Source organism: Ambystoma mexicanum, chromosome 13 (genome assembly GCF_040938575.1).
Source record: "Ambystoma mexicanum isolate Mex_15411 chromosome 13, UKY_AmexF1_1, whole genome shotgun sequence".
NCBI classification, from domain to species: Eukaryota; Metazoa; Chordata; class Amphibia; order Caudata; family Ambystomatidae; genus Ambystoma; species Ambystoma mexicanum.
This window is the reverse complement of record NC_090938.1, coordinates 173,969,905-173,989,274: the sequence shown is the minus strand read 5'-3', so window position 1 is coordinate 173,989,274 and position 19,370 is coordinate 173,969,905. Positions and strand designations below refer to the sequence as shown.

Here is a 19,370-nt window from a genome sequence, read left to right as displayed (position 1 = left end):
GGTATAATTCCAAATTATTTGTGATAGCACGTGAAGGAGTTTGATTGTTGTCAAGTTTTGTAGTGCAGTAACTGCAAAGTATTAAGGGGTCACTTATTTCGTATTTGTTTTCTGCTACAAGGTAGACAGCTAATTCAAACCATTTAGAATCTTCATTGTCTTCTATTTTATATGATAGGTCTACAGTTTTCGTGTTACGTTTATAAAAAGTTCTGCAGCAACATACATATACATGGTTTGGTACTTCAGCTGTTGTACTTTTAAATTTTAGTATTTCTTTTTTGTATGTGTTTAGCAAAAGGTTGCCAAGTGTAGAATTGTTGCTAATTTGGTTTAAAGCTATTTCATTCTGTAAATGGTTTTCACTTCCAAAATATTTTTTCTGGATATAGTCAATTTCTTGAAGTAGGTCTTTCGCTGTACCATGTAGAAGAATGGTATTTAAATTTGCTAGTGCTAAAGCAGGACTTTTAGCGTAGTACAGTTTATAGACTAGATTTCTTATAGTTGAATGATGTGTTGATATTCTTTTGATATCATGGAAGGTGGTTTTACAAGTAGGTCCTGTAATGCAGGCCAATGAATGTCCTTGTAGTCCTGTGTATTTGCGCACTGCACAGGTATCCATATTTTGCAGTAGTTTAATTTTGATTTTGTCTTTGCTTTTTACATATTGATTGAGGAATTGGCGTAAAGACTTGAACATTTGTTTAGGAATGTTACATATTGACGTGCATGGCTATTTGTACACTAGACGTTCTGATTCAGTTGAATGGAGGGGTAATTCTAAGTTTTCAGGGCATGTTTTTGTAAGGAGTACTTCTTGTTCCATTATGGTATTATTAACTTTTTCATAACTTCGACCACTGCTATGTATGGCAATTGTATTTGTTTGCTTTTGTTTGTACTCTTCTTCATTAAAGTATGGTTCTGTGCTCGTAGTGTGACTCCATTCACCTCCGCAGATACTTAAGAAGTTCTTTCTGTTGACATTTGTTTATTGAGAAGTCTTTTTTGTAATTTAGTTATTAGTTTTGTTAGTGGTTTCATTTTGTTTAACACTAAAATAAATAACTTTCTTTTGAGAAGAATTGCACTATCAAAGGCTTCTAAAATTAATTTCCTACTATAGGTTTTAAGCATTGAACCAGATTTCTGTCATGTTTTTATAAGATTTTGAAGGACTTTGTGATGGAAAATTTTGGCTAAAATACTTTTCTTGGTATGCTTACTTTGCACTATATTAAAATTTAAAGAAGTAGTTTTATCTGTAGTGATAGCTGATTTGGTTTGTTTTACATTTTGATAGAGGAGGCAAAGTTTTTGTACTTGAAACTTCTTGTGTTTCACTAAATGACTGCATTAGCTGTTTTGTTTCAACTTTTTTTTACAAATTCTGCTAGAGATGGATGCTTATGTTGGACACTTATTTTCATTTGCCCTACTTCTGCGTTGCTTTCTACGGACTTGACTTTTGGTAGGCATGCTTTAGGGTCTGTTGAAAAAAATAAAGAAGGTATGGGTTGGGGTGTTCTGCAATGTATGTGTGCTGGGTGCATGAGTGTTTGAGTAAGATGATGTATGTAATGGTGTCTGGTTGTGCATTGGGAACTAGAACTAGTAGGGATGTGTATTCTTCAATTAATATGTTACTAAACTCAGGTTCAGATGACAGAAAAAAATAAACTAGTGGTGTGGAGAAGTACAAATAGTAAATCTAATGTATACAATAAAAACAGTTGTTTGTTCTATAATATGAAAATTCTAGCGGTTGAGTTGGCTAATTTGTGTGTCCAAAAGTAGGAATTTGTGCGCCATTCTGGCTGTAAATCGCTGTTTAAGCCATGGGGATTTTTGGACAGAATGGTGCACAATCTCCATTTTTAAGCACAGAAATAGCATGAATTAACTTTACAGTATGTTTGAGTAATAATACAAATATTATGGTGATATTCTACTTACTTTTTTTCTAAAATGAGCAGTTTAATTCTTAGTTCTTCTTTGTTCTTGAAATTCGGCTGCTTCTTTTCAGGAGAATGGTCTTCACTGCAATTGTAAAAGAAACAAGTTAGTAATTTTGTTTGTATATAGCATTGTTTTTAATTTAGATATTGATTTTTTTAATTGAAATCCTCAGCGCCTTCCTTAAAACCATTAAAACTATCTTATTCAGATAAGATACGTCGCTCCAGTTCAATACATATGATATGTTCTTAATGAACAAATTGTATTGCAATGAGTAACTGTAAGAAACAAAATATCTTTAGTATGTCCTGTGAAATTCATAATGTACCACTGAATACCACCATTTCTGCAACTAAGCTGTTCTAGGTAATAGTGCCTTAATGGCATGCTTAAATTAAAGTAATCAAATAAATAAATGTAATTGTATAAGTATTATTTTTTGAGATTGGAACATAGAGTGTGCATGCATGCAATTTTGTTTGAATATATGTAGTCTATAAATTTCATTTCAAACATGTTACTTTAACATGATTTGATAGTGTGTGTATAAAGAAAGTAAATAGTATAAAGGTTTATAAGTGATGGTTGATTTTAGGAAATTGGAAAAAAGACAGATTCATTTTACAGATTACACAAGCTAAAAGTCAGTTTGAAAATGTGTTCAAGTACTGTACAGAAAATATGCATACCTGTAGTTTGTGTTCATGCATATGGATATGCATGGAGCTACAAGTAGAAATCTTGGAGACTTGTACAGTATTTCTTGTAGATGGTGCTTGCCAGTAATATGACACTTGTACTCAGAGAGATTCACAGTACATTTGCAGTGCTGATCTATTATGATGCACTTAGATGTAGAGGTCTTGAATGTGATTGGTGCATGGTCATGTGATTTCTTAGCTACATCCAATGAGGGAATAGCACAGAGAGTGAAGTGGATATGGTAGAAGGGCTGTTCATGTTACGATATGTCCGCGGACATGGTGGTAGTTCGCGGACATCGGGAGTTACATCCGGGGATTTTTGGGTACAGAAGTCATGTAAATGAGAATGAGCAGTGAAAGGGATTGGTCAGGAAAGTTTAGTGGGTGTGTTGTGCCAGGACAGATTGTTTGGATTTTGGGAGATTCGTGGATACATTGGTTAAAGGTGCATGCAGAAAGCTGTGGAGTAGCTGTAGATCTTGGATTTCCACATGTGGAACTACACTGGCATGGAGTACGTGGAATGAAGTGGTTGGACTTGGTACCTCTCTGTGCTACTTTGGAAACAAAGCAACATCCAGACATAATTGTAATTCATTGTGGAGGGAACTGTTTAGGACATGTGTCTGGAATTTCTTTGCAATTTGCTATGAAAGAAGGACTTGGGAAAGTCATGGACATGTTTCCTAATTCTCAAGTAATATTTTCACGGATTGCGCAGAGACAAATGTCCCTTTGTTCTTCTTCATTTGGTCCACAAATGGAAAAAGCAAGGCGCAATGTTAATAAGGCTGTTTGTGCATTTCTAAGATATTTTGGCATGCCCTCTTTTCACAATGAAAATATTATGTTTCGTAGTACATACATTTTTCGCAGAGATGGAGTCCATCTTAATTATGCTGGCAATCAGATTTTTCAGAGAAATGTACAAAATTCATTGCGACCTTTTTTAGAAATACAGCATCCATTTTGAAGTAGGCGTTAAGTATTTATAATTTTTGACATACAAACACCTCCCAAAGGCTCTTTTCAGAGCCACCACTTCCTCCCAGAGAACAATGCAATGGTAACAATAGGGTAGCACCCCAATTTTTTTAATGTTCGCGAACTGTCCGCAGACTTTTAAGAAATACAAAGGGCCCTGCTTTATTTATCTTCACTTCCATTTTTTAACGGTGAAAGGCGGCTCTGAAAAGAGCCTTATTTTTTTTTATTTTTGTAATTTTGTATTTTTTGGGTTTTTTTTAGACACGACACACTAGGAGAGGAGGGGAAAGGAGGGTAAAGGGGGGGACACCAACCAGAGGGATAAGAAAGGGTGAGCTGAGAGAGGAAGATGTAGAGTGGGTTTTATTTGGGTAGTGAGCAGGTCTTCTCGTGCTCTGAGACGATAGTCTCAAAAGCACTCCGAAGTCGATCCCCCCTGCAGAGTACTGTGTCACAGTACATACATACAACTGTGACCCTCGAAAGGTAAGGGTCATCAAAATTCTGTATGGCCTGTGAGGCAGCTTGAGGAAGACGCTGTCCCACAGAGGTGGTCCTTGTGGTGACAGGATCAGAAACAGAGGATGAAGTAGAGGAAATCAACCTATTACGTTCTTCGCAAGGTACAACCTTGCAAATAGCCCCAGAGTGAAATTACCTCAGATGTCTCTTCATGGTCGTGGTCCCAAAGCTGTACGAACCATGCTTCCCGCGACTGAGTATCATTTTGCACTCATTGCAGATAACACGGTTCGCACGAGCCTTAGGACCATTCCCATAAATGGAAAATAACCGCCACACCCAAGACTCACGTCTAGTGCGGGTAGTAGGGATTTCCTCTACCTCATTCTCGTCATCCTCTTTTTCCTCCTCTGCATCCTCACTCCTGTTCCCCTCTTCAGGCCCTTGTGAAGGTGGTGGTGGTGGAGGGGGCGGGGGTGGTGCTGAAGCAGGTGCAGCACCAGGTGGCAGTTCTGCAGCCAGGGATGCCATCTCGATGGTGTAATCAGCAAGTTGCTGGAGAAATAGCTGTGCTCTGAAGAATAGCCAGAAACACAATGAGAATAAGCTCTAGGGTGTGGTCTTTTATAGGGGTGCTGACATGGGCACTGTCTGCGGACAGATCGAACACAAAAAAGGGTTCAAAAAGTTTCAAAAGATATGTAGAAACTAAGGATTACTATGTGGGACTTGTGCCATGATGAGTTTTTATGGAAATATATTGTGGATTACTCGAAAATGTACTTTTAAATTGTTCGGGGACATGAACAGTGTCCGCATTCAGAACACGCGATCAGCATGGGCGCGGTCACATGATCCCTTCGCGAACAGGTCCGCGAAGGAAGCTCCTGTCCGCAGGACACCAAATGCACGGACATTGGTTTGCGCATGCGCGTTGATGTTCTACGGACAGTGTTCGGGTCCTGAATTAATTAAAAGTGCGTCACACATCAAACAAACATTTCTGGACATCGCGTATGTTCTAGAACAGTTTAACTTGCTAGCGAACATTACTGACAGGTATAGTGTTCTTTAGGACACCTCCATTTTCGTTTAATTACGAACATTTCAGGACACCAATTGAGTTCTTAGAACAGTTTGAACTTGCTAGCGAACAGTACGGACAGGTATAGTGTTCTTCAGGACACCTCCATTTTCGTTTATTTACGAACATTTCACAACACCCGCGCTGTCCGCGGACATCTACATTGTTTTCAAAAAAATAAAAAATGGGAAGTAATTACAACACAATATAACAATTTAACTTTATTTCACATATATTAATAATTTATGACAGAGAAGGTGAGGCAGAACAGAAACAAAAACAGGAGAATTAGGGGTTTCAACATGATTGGTATCAGGTGAAGGGATGGAAGTCTCATCAAAAAGTTTTGGATTATGGAGAGGGTTTGGGGATAATTGACTGGGATATGGTGAGGGGGGACAAGTACATGTGGGACAATGGTATGAGGTTTTTGTTTTAAAATGATCCTCAACAAAAGTTTTCAAATTATTAAAATTGCTCAATAATAAATCCATTTTGTCTTTTAAGCTGTCAAGCGTGTTTTCCATAACAGTTTCTTCAGACATATTTTCTATTTTGGTATCCTCTGTACAAAAAGAAATATATATGTTAAATATGGAACAAGTTACTTACCTGTAACTGTTGTTCTCCAGCATGGGTCTGGCATGGCTTCACATTCTCATGGATTCACATGCTCATGAATATTCCCCGTCGTCAGGCTGGGAATCCTCGGTAAAGAAAAATCAGTATCAGTTTCGTTTCTGATCTGTCTTTCGTAGTAGTAACCAATCACTGATCTCTGCGTCATACTGACCACAGCCAATGACTGCCATCTCCCTAAGCCCCGCCTCTGGCAACCATCTTCAGATTTTTACCGCATGTTCAAGTGTTGGGATCCTAGTGCTTTTGCTCTCGAGCGTTAGTGCTTTTTTTGCGCTTTTTCTTAGAAAAGTTTTCTCTTTTTCGGTAAAAAGAGCCTCAAGCTCCACCATTTCTTTATCCGATCAACGGGGACCTGTGTCGGATTCTTCTACGCCCCCCAAGGGTGAAGATTTTGTCGAGCCACGCTTTTGGAGGACTCCAGAAGTTTCTCAGGCCCTTCTCGAGTATGGCCCAGGAGAAGGGAAGCTCGACGCCCGGAAAGCTGTTCAGGGTCTGCCCTGGATGCCAGCTTCAGAATGTCTTTAAGGAGGACGAGCACTCCCTTTGCCTTTACTGCCTGCATGAGGACAAGACGCACGTGGAGAAGGACTGTGCGTTTTGCGGCAATATGTCGGAGCGGACCATGAAGGACCACCATCTGCGTCTCGCCAACTGGCTGGAAGGGAAGAGCCCGTCAGGCGAGAAGAAGAAGAAGAAGTCCGAGCGGTCTTCTAAGACCTTTGAGGGCACCCCGGCGACGGGGGTCCAACAGAAGGCCAAGCACCGCGAGTCCGCTGGCACCGGGAGCGCCGAACGGTCGGGCTCTACGGGCGCCAGGCAGGGCGCATCCTCCCCGGCGCCATCAACCACGAGCCAACGTTCTGGCTCGGGTAAGAGGAAGGCCGAGCCCCCGGCGAAGCTCCTGGAGAGACCCCGGTCGTGCTCGAAGGCCCCATCGGAGGGGGAGCGAGGTGGTGACCCTCCCCCCAAGGAGAAGGCGGTGAGCGCACCTAAGGTGGTGAAAGCCTTGATCCATCCGGCCAAGGCCTCTATCGAGACAGTCGCGGCGGCCCTGGCTCAGCCTGTGAAGGCTACACCAGTGGTGGCGACCTTGGGGCCCAGAATCTCCCTGCCACCGCGGAGGGAGTCCTCTTTCATGCCCATCGACAGGACCCCCGTGAAACCTCCGACGGAGAAGAAAAAGGGGGGGCAGGAGGTCGCTGTGGATTCGCCCTCAACCTCTGAGGAGGAGCTGATCGAAGTCTTAGGCCACGGCGCTGGCGTGGAAGAAGACCATCCTGTCGGGAGGGACCCCGACGTGGGAGACGACGAGAACTTCGAGGGTGCCGACGGGGCTCCTGATCGCCCATCGGAACCCCCTCAACCAGTACCGCAAGACAACTCGGCGGCCATTTTGTTGGCTATACAGTCCTTATGCTCGGAGATAAGGACGAGACTGCCGTTACCACCAACGGAGGAACCGCTCCCGACGGGGGACCCGGAGCCAGGCCCTTCTGGGAGCCCTCCTCTTAAGAGAAGAAGGATTCATCCTCCACCTCCTTTTCAACCATCGCGCCCTGCTCAGCCCTCCTCCCCATCCACGACACGTGGGGATGATACGGGGACTGATTCCATTTTAGAATATATTGTATTTAAATGAATGGTTAGTGCGGTACATATATGGGTTACATTTCTTATGTATTACTACATATAATATGTATGTGTACTACTTTGTGAATTTTTTAAATGTTATCATGTTGTAATATAACAATTAAACATACCCCCCCAGACTTTTTAGGTAGTGGTACTGTTGTCCGAATATGTCCGCGGACATCAAAAATGTTCACGGACATTACATTCAGTAGAAGTGGTTCAGTATGTTCCATATTACATGTACATAAAGTCAAAGTTACTATTGTTAAGCTTTGCTACTAAAAACCTATGAAATTCAGTGAAAAAACTTTGTTAAAGGGACGTTATGGTTAAGTTGTGCTACTAAAAACCTATGAAATTCAGTGAAAAAACTTTGTTGAAGGGACGTTATGGTTCCAAGTAAAACCCTGGAAATTCGCCAGTTATGGTAAGCTTAACCATAATTCACGCCACCACCATGCACTGCTAAGCCTAACACCTAGGACATCAAAGATGACATCGCAAATGTCATTGATGATATCACATGTGCATTTATCTTTCATGAAAAGTCTGTACAAGGGTTTCTTATTGTAATTTTAATTAAAAAAAGTGTCAAGGATTATTGGAATAAATATCAAGTGCTAATTCGTCCATCCAGTATACTAAGGTGCTCATGTAGAAACATAGGCATTGTGGGCAGCATACATGATGGAGGTGCAATATTCATAAACTTGCCATGTTGAATAGTGAAATGATAACTGTTTTCTTATTAAACTTTTGGATACTGTGAAACATGTGGTAAGTAGATAATAAAATCCACTTACTACATAATTGCATTATTATAGACAAAACACAAAGAGACAACACCACATACAAATATGAGTATATACAAGGAAATTGAAGTAAGAAAAAAAACAGCAGTAGTAGCAAAAAGTGTCCATAACCTAACTGATTACCTTTATGCAGAGAAATGATTGCTCTGTTTCAAACCTGCTACTTACCATATATATATGAGTCCAGGCACATGATGTGCCTGGACTCTAAGGAAAGTAGTGTGAATACAAGATATGAAAATAGGAACATATACAGGGAAAGTACAGTAATAAAAAACAACGGAACTATCAGAAAGTGCTGACAACTCTACTGATTATTTTAACGCACATAAAGGATTTCTGTCTTTCAAGCTTGTGTCTTCCCCTATGTATATGTTTCATATGATATGACTGGACCCTAAGGGAAGAACATACTTGAAGGATAATTCTACAAATATACTACCTTTTCCAATTTTAATTCCTGACTGTTACTGAAGAAAACCATGTGGCCTAGATATGTCAGTAAAGGAAAAAAGGGGGAGCCAGACATGTGATGTCATCAGTGATGTCATCAATGACATTTGTGATGTCATCTTTGATGTCCTGGGTGTTAGGCTTAGCAGTGCACGGTGGTGGCGTGAGTTATGGTTGCTTAGCTTACCATAACTGGCGAATTTCAAGGGTTTTTCGGTTTTACTTGGAACCATAACGTCCCTTTAACAACGTTTTTTCACTATATATATTGAATATAGCCCACGAACTTGAAAAGATCACAACACAATGGATTTGTCCACACGTTTTTAGGTTACAATTCAGTTAAACATTGTTTTGTTTCATGTATGTTTGTTGGTACATCAACATTGAAAGATCATTATAGTCGATTGTCTGCCCCCAAGGAATGTCCTGCATGAAGCACAAGGGACAGAAAAATGTTAGGTGTTGTACGAACACATACAGGTAAAGTTGTGTTTATATTTTGTTTGTGTTTTTGTGACTTTGAATTTACATGCATGCTTTATATGTGCTCATGAATCCATAGTTCTTTACTTGTTGCGATTATGTGTGTAGGTAGAATGGTCTCTTTTAGTCAGTTTGTTAATTGATTATATTGCATTATTCACTGTTTCGTCATGTGTACGTTCTTGGTGATTGGGTTGTGCACCTTATTAACCAGAAACATGACAATCTAGCTTCTTTTAAACATTATTAAATGTAATTTATATTGCATACATTGTTTTAAAGGAGTCTCTGATGTCCAGTTACTCTTTTTTTGTAATAATTCTTCTTAAGAGCTCCTTCTAAATGTGTGGCCATTTTAATCCTTTGGAGAACTGCTTCCAATCTGCTTTTGTGTCAAAAGGGTGCTTCCATTTAATTTTCTTTACTCTCACTCTGTTTGAAAGTTCACTGAGTGCACTGAGGCCAGAGACTAGACTGCACATTTGAATACTGATTTGTCAAAGAACTTACCACTTACCACAGAAGGCGGTGGAAACAGGGAATAGGCAAGTCTGCAGAAGTTTTCTATTGACAGCTGGAAGCTTGTGTTGAAGATCTGGAAGCAAAAGTGACTGACAGGACAGTCCCTTGGGCAGATGTCATGTTCGCCTGTGTAAGGAGATATTGTAATCATGGACTTGAGGCCAAAAAGAGGTTGCATGTTGGTTAATCCCCCGTCGATATACCTCTGGAAAAACAAATGAGGAGGAAACCACAAATTAGGGGTTCATACAATGAATTTTCATTAACATTCTTTAAATAAACACTCCATTTAGGATGAGGCGATTGTAGAAGTAAATGTTGTTGAGGAGCCAGGAGAATGATGGAGGGGGGTCACCCATAGAAGCTGGACTGTAATGAAAATGTATTGACTTCCGGTAGTAGTATCACGTATGTAATGAAACTCCATTTTAGAAGTTTGACGTCATCTTGAAATTGAGGTCTAGTGCCATAGCTATATCAGTACACTTAAAATACTGTCCCAAAGGTAAGAAGGTTGAGTGTGCAATTTCTGCGCACAGCACTGGCAGCCTTGTAGAAGGTTAATTTCCTACAGACACACAGTTCTTTATTTTGCCTTATCATTAGTGCATGTCACCCAGAATGAATTTGCCCTGCAAGGTCAAGAAAGGGTCGGAATGGATCTTTGAAGAACTATCCCACGAGAAAGGGGGAGGCTGAGGGCTTTAGGCCTTCACAAGTCCAGATCTCCAAGTTATAGCAGCCCGGGACCTCCAAGCCCTGCACACAAATGCTTAGAGCACTGACCAGCCCAAGACCCCGGGGCATAAAACTGTAACGTGGGCAATTGTTCAGGAAGATCAGAGAGTAGAGACCGGCTGGACCCACCATTGGTTCATGTTATTTGTGCTGTTAGGCACCAGTAGAGAATGTAACACATTTAAACTGTGGGTGGGAATGTTGTAGAGGCGCCTGGGATGGGAGCGAGGGTTCACATAGTTCTGAGAAGTTATCACAACCTCAAAAGTAGCAGCCTCGCTCATGCTCATGGTGCCAGGTGAATTATAGAGTTATGAAATAATGAATTGTGTAACCAAATTGCAAGAGGTGTGAAGGGGCTTTTTCCTTAGTTTGTTGTTTTTTGTTTGGTGTGTGCATTGAGGGGCTACTCTAAATGATGTTGGCATCAGATTTGGCATGTTGGAATTTTGTAATACTTGTATTCAGTGACTAATTAGTAGTGACCTTTTACACTTTACTATGTATATATACTGTACGTCTGTCCACATTCTGGTCTTACAACATATAGTTCACAAAACATACCATATATGCACAATGTGCAACTTTCACCTACATCAGAGATTTGCATCCTGCAGATGTTATGGATAACGACTCCCAAGATCCTTTTTCATTTATATCAGTCATTTATAACGCGCCTGTACACAAGTGTTTCTAGGCGCGAAAAGACAAGGAGGGGGGACAGAAGGAGGACAAAACAACAATCTTACTAGGCATTGTGTCATTCAGAGAGTGCGGGGAGGAGGAAGGGGAGAAGTGCCAGGAGGGAGGGGGAATTGCATGTAACTAGATAAGGGCTGCTGGAGGTTGGCTCAAAGTGCAGAGAGACAAGGGACTGTAGGGTTGCAGATACAGACCCTTAAGTGCTGGGGGAGCACGGAGGCAGTGCAAGGGCAACTGGACATGCAGGAGCCTGAGCCTGAGTTTCATGGGGGCCTGGTGACCAGTGTGCGGAGCAGTCAAGGACATCAGTAGGGGGGAGGAAGAGAGAAAGCGGAAGTGAAAAGGAAGGTCTTGAGTAGCTTCTGGAACCGAAATTGGCTCTCCTCAAGTTTGAGAGAGGCAGGGAGGCTTTTCCAGAGGGAGGCCCCAGCTGAGGAATGAGATCTACCCACCCCCACTCTCTGCTTGGAGAAGCATCTGACCCTCAGTGAGTTGGAGATTGACGAGCGACGGGTTGGAGAAGGAAGGTGTTTAGGAAGAGAAAGTTGGAAGTAGTGCGGTCTCAGGCCCCAGCCTTGTTGGCGATGCAAAGGGTCTTGAACCTTATCCTTGCAGCTAAAGGGAGCCAGTGGAGAGATTTTAGAGCTGGAGAGATACAATCCCTGAACTTGAGGCCAAGGACAAGTCTTGCAGTCCTGTTCTGGATAAGTTGTAAAGGTCGAAGAGTAGGAAGATGTAGAAAGGGGCTGTTGCAATAGTTCAGCCTAGAGAGGACCGGAGCTCTAGAGACAGTGAGCGTCTGGGGGAAAGTGAGAAAAGGCACAATACTGCTAAGGAGGTGCAGCTGATAGTGTGACTTCTTAGAGATGTCGCAGATGTGAGGAGAGAAGGAGAGGGTGGAGTCGAAGATGACACCCAGCTTCTTAGCCTCACAGGAAGGAACAGAAAGAGGGCCCAGGGTGGGCGGCCAGAGAGAGAAAGGAAAGGAGGTTGCAGGTGTACCGATGAGGAGTATCTCAGTCTTACTGGCATTAAGGCCGAGATCATTGGTGGAACACCATTCCTGAATTGCGGCCAGACAGTCTGGCATTAGAGAAGGAGTAGAGGTGGCTGAGAGGAGCCTGAAGGAGAGCTGGGTGTTATCCACATAACACTGAAAGTTCGAGCAGAATGTAGCAATGCGGTGGGCAAGAGGTGCCAGGGCTAGAGCAGAATGTAGCGTTGCGGTGGGAAAGAGGTGCCAAGCATTGACTATGATCACTAGGGCTTAAGGGAGTTGCATTTGGAGAGCCAAAGGTTGCAGAGTCCTGACCTGACATGAGTGATAGGGTACAACTAGAGCATTAAAGAGATATTTCTGATGTATGGCCGAGAGTGATTGTGAAGTGCTCTGTGGAATGATAATGTGAAGTTGTCTGCCATATTGTGATGCATGAGCCACACTGTGGTCACGGTGGGCTATGCATGAAATCATACCCTTTGCTTAAACCCTTAAGTGCTAAAGGCGAGTATGTTCGTCCTGAATTCCCCATAGGAAATCATTGTAGGCTGCGTCCACTCCCACAGTTAAGTGTTGAAAAGACAAAGTAAACACTCACCACGCCTCGAAATGATGGAGGGATGATCCCACAGTAGAAAGGGACAAAGCAGCTACACACCAGTGCCTGTGGAGAGAAAAAATTATTGCAGCAAGTATCTTGACTTGGAGAATATAGAAGTATGTTAGAAAGTTTGTTTTTAGATTAAAGAAATAGAGACCAAAACAGGAGAGTAAGAAATGTCTAATGACACACGCTCATTGAGCACCCCTACGCCCTCCATCATTGAGCACCCCTACGCCCTCCATCTAATTATGATTTCACAAATGGAGTAAGCACGAAAGGACAAGAGTTTTATTTTTGATAACTAGTATTGTTTTTTTCCACCACTCGATTCACATGATTTTTAAATACGGTAAGCAAAATTAGCATCTAGGTTTCAAAACCTAGTATCACATGACACCCTTACATAATCCTACATGGGAACACATGCAACCCCAGACATGTTTCGGCTGTGTTGGGCTTCATCATCGAGGTGCGCCGAGATTTCATAGGGACTCCTGTCTGGACAGGACATACCTCTTGCTACTTAAGGAAACTCTATTGAAACTTGAAAAAGCAACTAAGGGGATGCTTTGAATTAATCATAAACACTGACAATTGCTCTGTCAAGCTTGCATTTCTTTAATTTAATATTTTATATAAAACAAGGATGGTTCAAATAAATACCAAGCCTAGGACTTGGATTAGCCTTACTGAATTCTTCCTTCTTGAGTTGGCCTTCCAACGAATCCCCCAGCTGCTGCAGAGAGAATTTACAAATTGCCAGTGTTTCTAAGGGATAGTTTTGCTCTGAGCATTGAAGCTGTTCTGCTGAATAGAATGTCTTTCACAATGATTACATATCATTCTGTTTTAATTTCTCTGATATTTAGACTACAACATATTTGTCAATTGTTTTGTGTCTTTATTTTTGGACTATACCATATTCGTCAATTGTTTTGTGTCTGTATTTTTGGACTATACCATATTCGTCCATTTTTTGTGTCTGTATATTTGTGCATATGTGCTTTCTTTTCTGGGTTTTGAATTTTCTGCTTTGCTACTCTTTCTATTAAAGGTCTGTCTAAGGGTGATCAGAGCTGATTTCTTTTTGTTGGTAAGGTGTTTATTCTTATTTTTATTTATTTATTGGGCATTCGGTTTTACAGTAAACCTTTCACACATTACCTAAATATCACACTAAATGATTAGAATCCAATCCAGCTTACACAATGTAGTTCATGATAATGCATGACACTCTTTAAATGTTAAAAGTTATTTCCTAATACATCACATAACAATGATAATCGAAACAATTGAAAACCATCATCCAAAATATAAAAATACACAATTTCAAATAATCACTTTAAAATCTCCTTTACAAAAGCCAAATACCGACTCACGGTGAACACATTTCTTGAAGCAATGAACAGGGAGTTGCATCAAAGCTTCACAACTAATTATTAAATGTTTAAGGGTTTCTACTTATCAATGACAAAATCGACACAATCTCTCTGAGCGCCTTATTCGGTTTCTTGCGCCTGAAACCTCCTTTGTTAAAAACAAATTAATTTGAAACCTTAAGACGTTTATGTGTTTTCCAATATAGATTTATTTAGGAAGCCACTTGTTTTGATTCTATGTCAAGACCAGAGGCTCCCATTATGCTTCTCTTTCTTTTATTCGACAATAAAGAAAAGAGCTCAGCAGCAAGATATTTGTGCACCAAAAGTGAAAGTGCCATGAGTAATGTGGAGAAAACGGGTGCACCAAATATATATAATAGACATAGCAATATAACAGTAATATAACAGTAATATCTTAACATAAAAGGTAAGAGTCTCTGAAGAAAACTACATTTCCCAGGGAGCTTGGCTCCAGTTCATTTTGAGGCCATCAACACGTGACCTAGTCCACCAATAGTAGTTCAGATCCCCTGCATAAACAGTCCTAAACATGATGACACTTCCTCTTTCTTTGCTGCTCACAGCAAGAGATAAGTACTTCATGTTTAGCACTGCTTACGTCATGATTTTATAATTTAAAAGATAAAGTTACAAAAATGTCATAATATATGTTCACTGCATGGTTATAGACTTATACGAATTTACTTTCAATATTTAAAAAAAAAAAAATTATAATAATAATTTGTACTTTTATGTTGAGATCCGACGTCAGTCCTCTGACCTCGGAGACCGCTTCACACGGTCACAACTGATCAGTTATTTATTCTGCTCGTCGAGCGGATTCTCCGACGGCTCGCACCGGCTTCGCCGCAACTTCGTTGCACTCTGAGGTACTAGGGATCCGGCGCGGCCTAGACGGACCACGCTGCACCGCATGCAGGCCGCCAGGGGAGCTCCTGCTCTCCGGGTCCTTTCCTCTACATTCCGGCGCTCGAGCGCGCATGCCCATTATAATATAATGGTTCTTGCAGCTCGAGCGTCGGAATCTTTCCTCAGACAAGAGCGACCGTTTCTTCTCGCTGGTTTTTCACTGCGCCTATATCAAAGAAATTTTCTATTCAGCATTTAAGAACAATTACAAGACTGAACTGACTTACTGGGCAGTGAGAGAAGGCGCTCGGAAGCCCAGAAAAGAAAAGAAAAAAAAAAGTGAGTAAGGTGCATTTATTTTATAATGGCAGAACAGTACTCGCCTCAATCAGATCAGGCTTGGTCTGAGGCTGAGGGAGATCACTGTTACATAGATGAAGTGACAATGGCTAATAGTTTACAGAAGGTTCTGGGATCCTCTGTGGAGACCAGTGTTAAGAAAGCTGTAACGGATATGCTCATTCCTATACAAAATCGTCTAGACACTATGGAGGAGCATTTCAGAGGGACCTCCCCTCCTGGGAGGAAGAGCACACAGAAAAGGAAGCACCTTACCGAAGGGGGATGTATACCGGCTCGCAAGAGTAAAAGCTCTATGACCCCCCCCCGAGCCAGCCATCTAATGCCACAGCTGCCGTAACGGACGCCTTCTCAAGGCTGAAACAAGCCTTCATGAATAGGAAGCTAACCCCTTCCCATCTACCCTCTTACCCAGAGGGGGAAACCAGGGGAACTAGACCCTCAAGCCCGGAGACACATGGACAGGGCTCGGAAGAAGATCATAACAAAAACGTCTACGACGCTGATCTTTCTCACTCCTCTTCAGATGAGGAATTTCATTTTGAGGATTCAAGACCCTCTGCGTCAGGGATTGCGGCAGACCCCATCCCTAATGACACAACCGGGACCAAACCTTCTACTGAAGGTACATTTACCCCGGAAGACTTAATACACCCCAGGTCCACCGACTGGGAACCATCTTCCAAGACATCGAGTTACATCCACCTTAGGCTGCGCAAGCCGCTTGATAAAGAAGTTCGCGCCAGACTACGTGCTGAATGTCCACGACCAGACAATGCGGATAAAGTAGCTCTGACTCCAGAGCTCGATTAAAAAATGATTACTTTTTTGTGTAAAAACGTTAAAGACCCCAGGAAGGGCATTAATCGAGCCTGGAAAGCCTGCCAGGACAAAGAATTGGACATAGCAGGTCCACTAGCAAAAATCTCCGATCTTGCGAATGCAGCCATCTCCTCATCGGACCCCATCGACCCAGTGATACTGTCCGGTTGGGTCCAGAGGGCTATTTGCCTCTTGGGCAACGCCAGTTGCACCATCTCAACAGAGCGACGGAAAGGCATCCTATACAAGATAGATGCCAAAATAACCGAACTGACAGACACAGAATCCGGCCCAAGGCGCAAGGCCAGCTTTTCGGAGACCCTTTCATGAAGGAGATGACAAAATTCGTCGGGACATTCACGGCGTTGGACAAAGCACAGGCTTCAATAAAAAGAGTATTTGCAACCAAGATTTTCTCCAGGGCCGGACGAGGAAGAGGTTGCTCTTCCGGCCGTTACTTCTTCGACAAGAGACCTCAACAATCTCGAGGCCAGCATAATTCCTGGCAAGAACGCCCCGACACTTTCTTCCCCTCGAGAGGTCGTGGAAGAGGGCGTCCCTGGAGGAGAGCGGCCAGATACCCTGCCCAGCAACAACCCACAGGTCAGTGTACTGATAACTGCGCCAGCGCCACTAACACCTATAGGAGGGAAGTTAAGGATGTTTGCAAATGCTTGGGATACCTTATCGGGAGATGCCTGGGTCAGGGACACACCTCGGGGTCTACACCTAGAGTTTTTTACACAGCCTGTTCAGACAGGTCACCCCACTCCCATAGTAATGTCTCTATCAGACCAAACCGCCTTAGACAGCAAAATACTCAGTCTCCATCAGAAGCAAGCGATTCGCCCCTGCTCAAGTCAGGGAGGCTTCTTCAGTCCCATTTTTCTGGTACGCAGGAAGCAAAAAGGGCGCCCAGTCATAAACCTCAGAGCGCTCAACGAGTTCATCCTTTACCGCCATTTCAAAATGGAAGGTATACACATGCTCAGAGATCTTCTCAGACCGAACGACTGGCTTATGCGCCCAGACTTGGGAGAAGTCAGTTCTACTTCCATCCAAAAATATGTAATTTCTAGGATTCATAGTGGATACACAGAATTCGCAGCTTCGACTCCCATCAGCCAAGATTCACTCTACCAAAAGAGAAATACGCAGACTCTTACAGAAGAACATGTTCTCCCTTCGAGAACTAGCAAGAGTGATAGGGCTACTTTCATCTTCCATCCAAGCAATATTTCCCGGCCCTCTTCACCATCGAGAGCTGCAAAGACTAAAAGGCCAACACTTAAGGAGAAACCTTTCTTATTCTCAACTCCTGACACTGTCTCCTCAAGCAAGGACAGAGCTCAACTGGTGGCTCTCTCACACGGAAGCCTGGAACGGCAGAGTTATCTTCGGCTCCGCTCCAGATATTATCATCCAGTCGGATGCCAGTTGCTCCGGTTGGGGAGCGAGATGCGGTCCCATAGCCACGGGAGGGACTTGGTCCCCACAGGAGCTGGACCTTCATATCAATTGTCTAGAACTTCTTGCAGGTTCCTTTGCAGTGCGCTCTTTTGCCAAAGACAAAGCTAGTTGCTGTATTTTACTGAAGATAGACAACAACTCAGCGGTAAGATACATCAACCATCTGGGCGGCACCAAGTCGAGACCCCTTGCAGAATTAGCCAAAGACTTCTGGCATTTCTGTTTGGATCACCAGATTTCAGTTACAGCGGAGTACCTTCCCGGCCTCTCAAATGCAGTAGCGGACTGGCACTCACGCCACTCGACAGATTACAGCGATTGGAGAATCAACAGAGAGATTTTCCTCCGCCTTCAGGAGATCTGGGGTCCGATGTCCATAGACCTCTTTGCTTCCAGACTCAACTCCCAACTACCAGCTTTCTACAGCTGGAGGCCGGATCCAGCAGCAGCTGCAACAGACGCATTCCTACAGTCATGGTCCCAGGGAATACTGTATGCCTTTCCTCCTTTCACTATGATAGCGAGGACCCTGGCGTAGGCCCGTCAGGAGCACGCGAATCTGATCCTTATAGCGCCGGTCAGGACATCTCAGACTTGGTATCCAGTTCTTCTGGAACTTTCTACGGATTCTCCAATCCTACTACCCCAGTTTCCGGATCTCCTATTAGATCCATCAGGTCAACGTCATCCTCTCCTACTTAAAAGATCTCTGACCTTAGCAGCATGGAGGATTTCAGGTCAAGATGGAGAGTCCCAGGCATGTCTCACAAAGCGATCAACCTTATCGAAGAGAGCTGGGCTCCTAGTACCCGGAAGAGCTATTCCAACTCTTGGAGCATCTGGAGCTCCTGGTGTCGTGAGAAAGGATTACATCCAATTTCAGCACCTGTAGAAGAGATTTTGAATTTTCTAGCATCCCTAGCGGAAAAAGGTCTCGCCTACAGGTCTGTGAACGCCTACCGTTCAGCAATTTCCGCAGGTCATGACCTTATCCAAGGAGTACCAGCAGGAGAACATCACCTCGTCTGCAGGTTGCTCAAGGGTTGCTTAATAAAGTACTGAACCTTTTTCTGGCATGGCCTAGTAACGAAGAACTATCGCGTACAGCCCTATCTGGCAAACTCACTACTCTACTCTGCTTGGTCTCCTGCAGGAGAGTCTCAGACATCAGAGCTCTAGATCTAGCAGGCAGAACCTTTTCTCCACATGGAATTGTATTCCATATTCATAGAAGAACAAAGTGCAATTCCAGGTTGATTTCCTATTCTGCCTTTAGAGATCAACCGAAGCTCTGCTTGGTTAAATGCTTGAAAGTCTACGAAGAAAAGACGGCTCCACTCAGAACCTCCCCTAACGGGCCAGCTACTGGTAGCTCTGCGTAAACCGCACAAAGCAGTATCAGCACCGACCTTAGCACGTTGGGTCAGATGGACGCTAGCTCAAGCAGGGATAGACACCAAGCATTTCGGAGCCCACTCAGTTAGAAGAGGCATGGCCTCCAAAGCCTTTCAGGCAGGAGTTTGCCTAGAAGATATCATGAGGATGGCAGACTGGGCTACTGAATCAGTTTTCAAACAATTCTACCTAAAGCCAGTAGATCAGCCGGCATCTATTGTGGTAAGTAAGCTTTAGACAAGCCTCCGGTCTTGACATAGAATAAAGATTTTCCATAA

General features: G+C 42.9%; 1 protein-coding gene across 5 annotated transcripts in view; it reads right to left on the bottom strand.

The window, feature by feature from the left end:
• Nucleotides 1–19,370, bottom strand: part of LOC138521037 (omega-hydroxyceramide transacylase-like) — a 224,377-nt gene that overhangs the window by 46,971 nt on the left and 158,036 nt on the right. For 3 of the 5 annotated variants that reach the window (XM_069633550.1, XM_069633548.1, XM_069633551.1), the window contains exons 3-4: nucleotides 12,788–12,853; nucleotides 9,738–9,954 (exon numbers count right to left, since the gene is read on the bottom strand). In XM_069633550.1, the coding sequence (XP_069489651.1) occupies nucleotides 9,738–9,954; nucleotides 12,788–12,853 (283 nt within the window). The remainder of the gene's footprint in view (nucleotides 1–9,737; nucleotides 9,955–12,787; nucleotides 12,854–19,370) is intronic. The other 2 variants (XM_069633549.1, XM_069633547.1) reach the window with 1 other exon arrangement.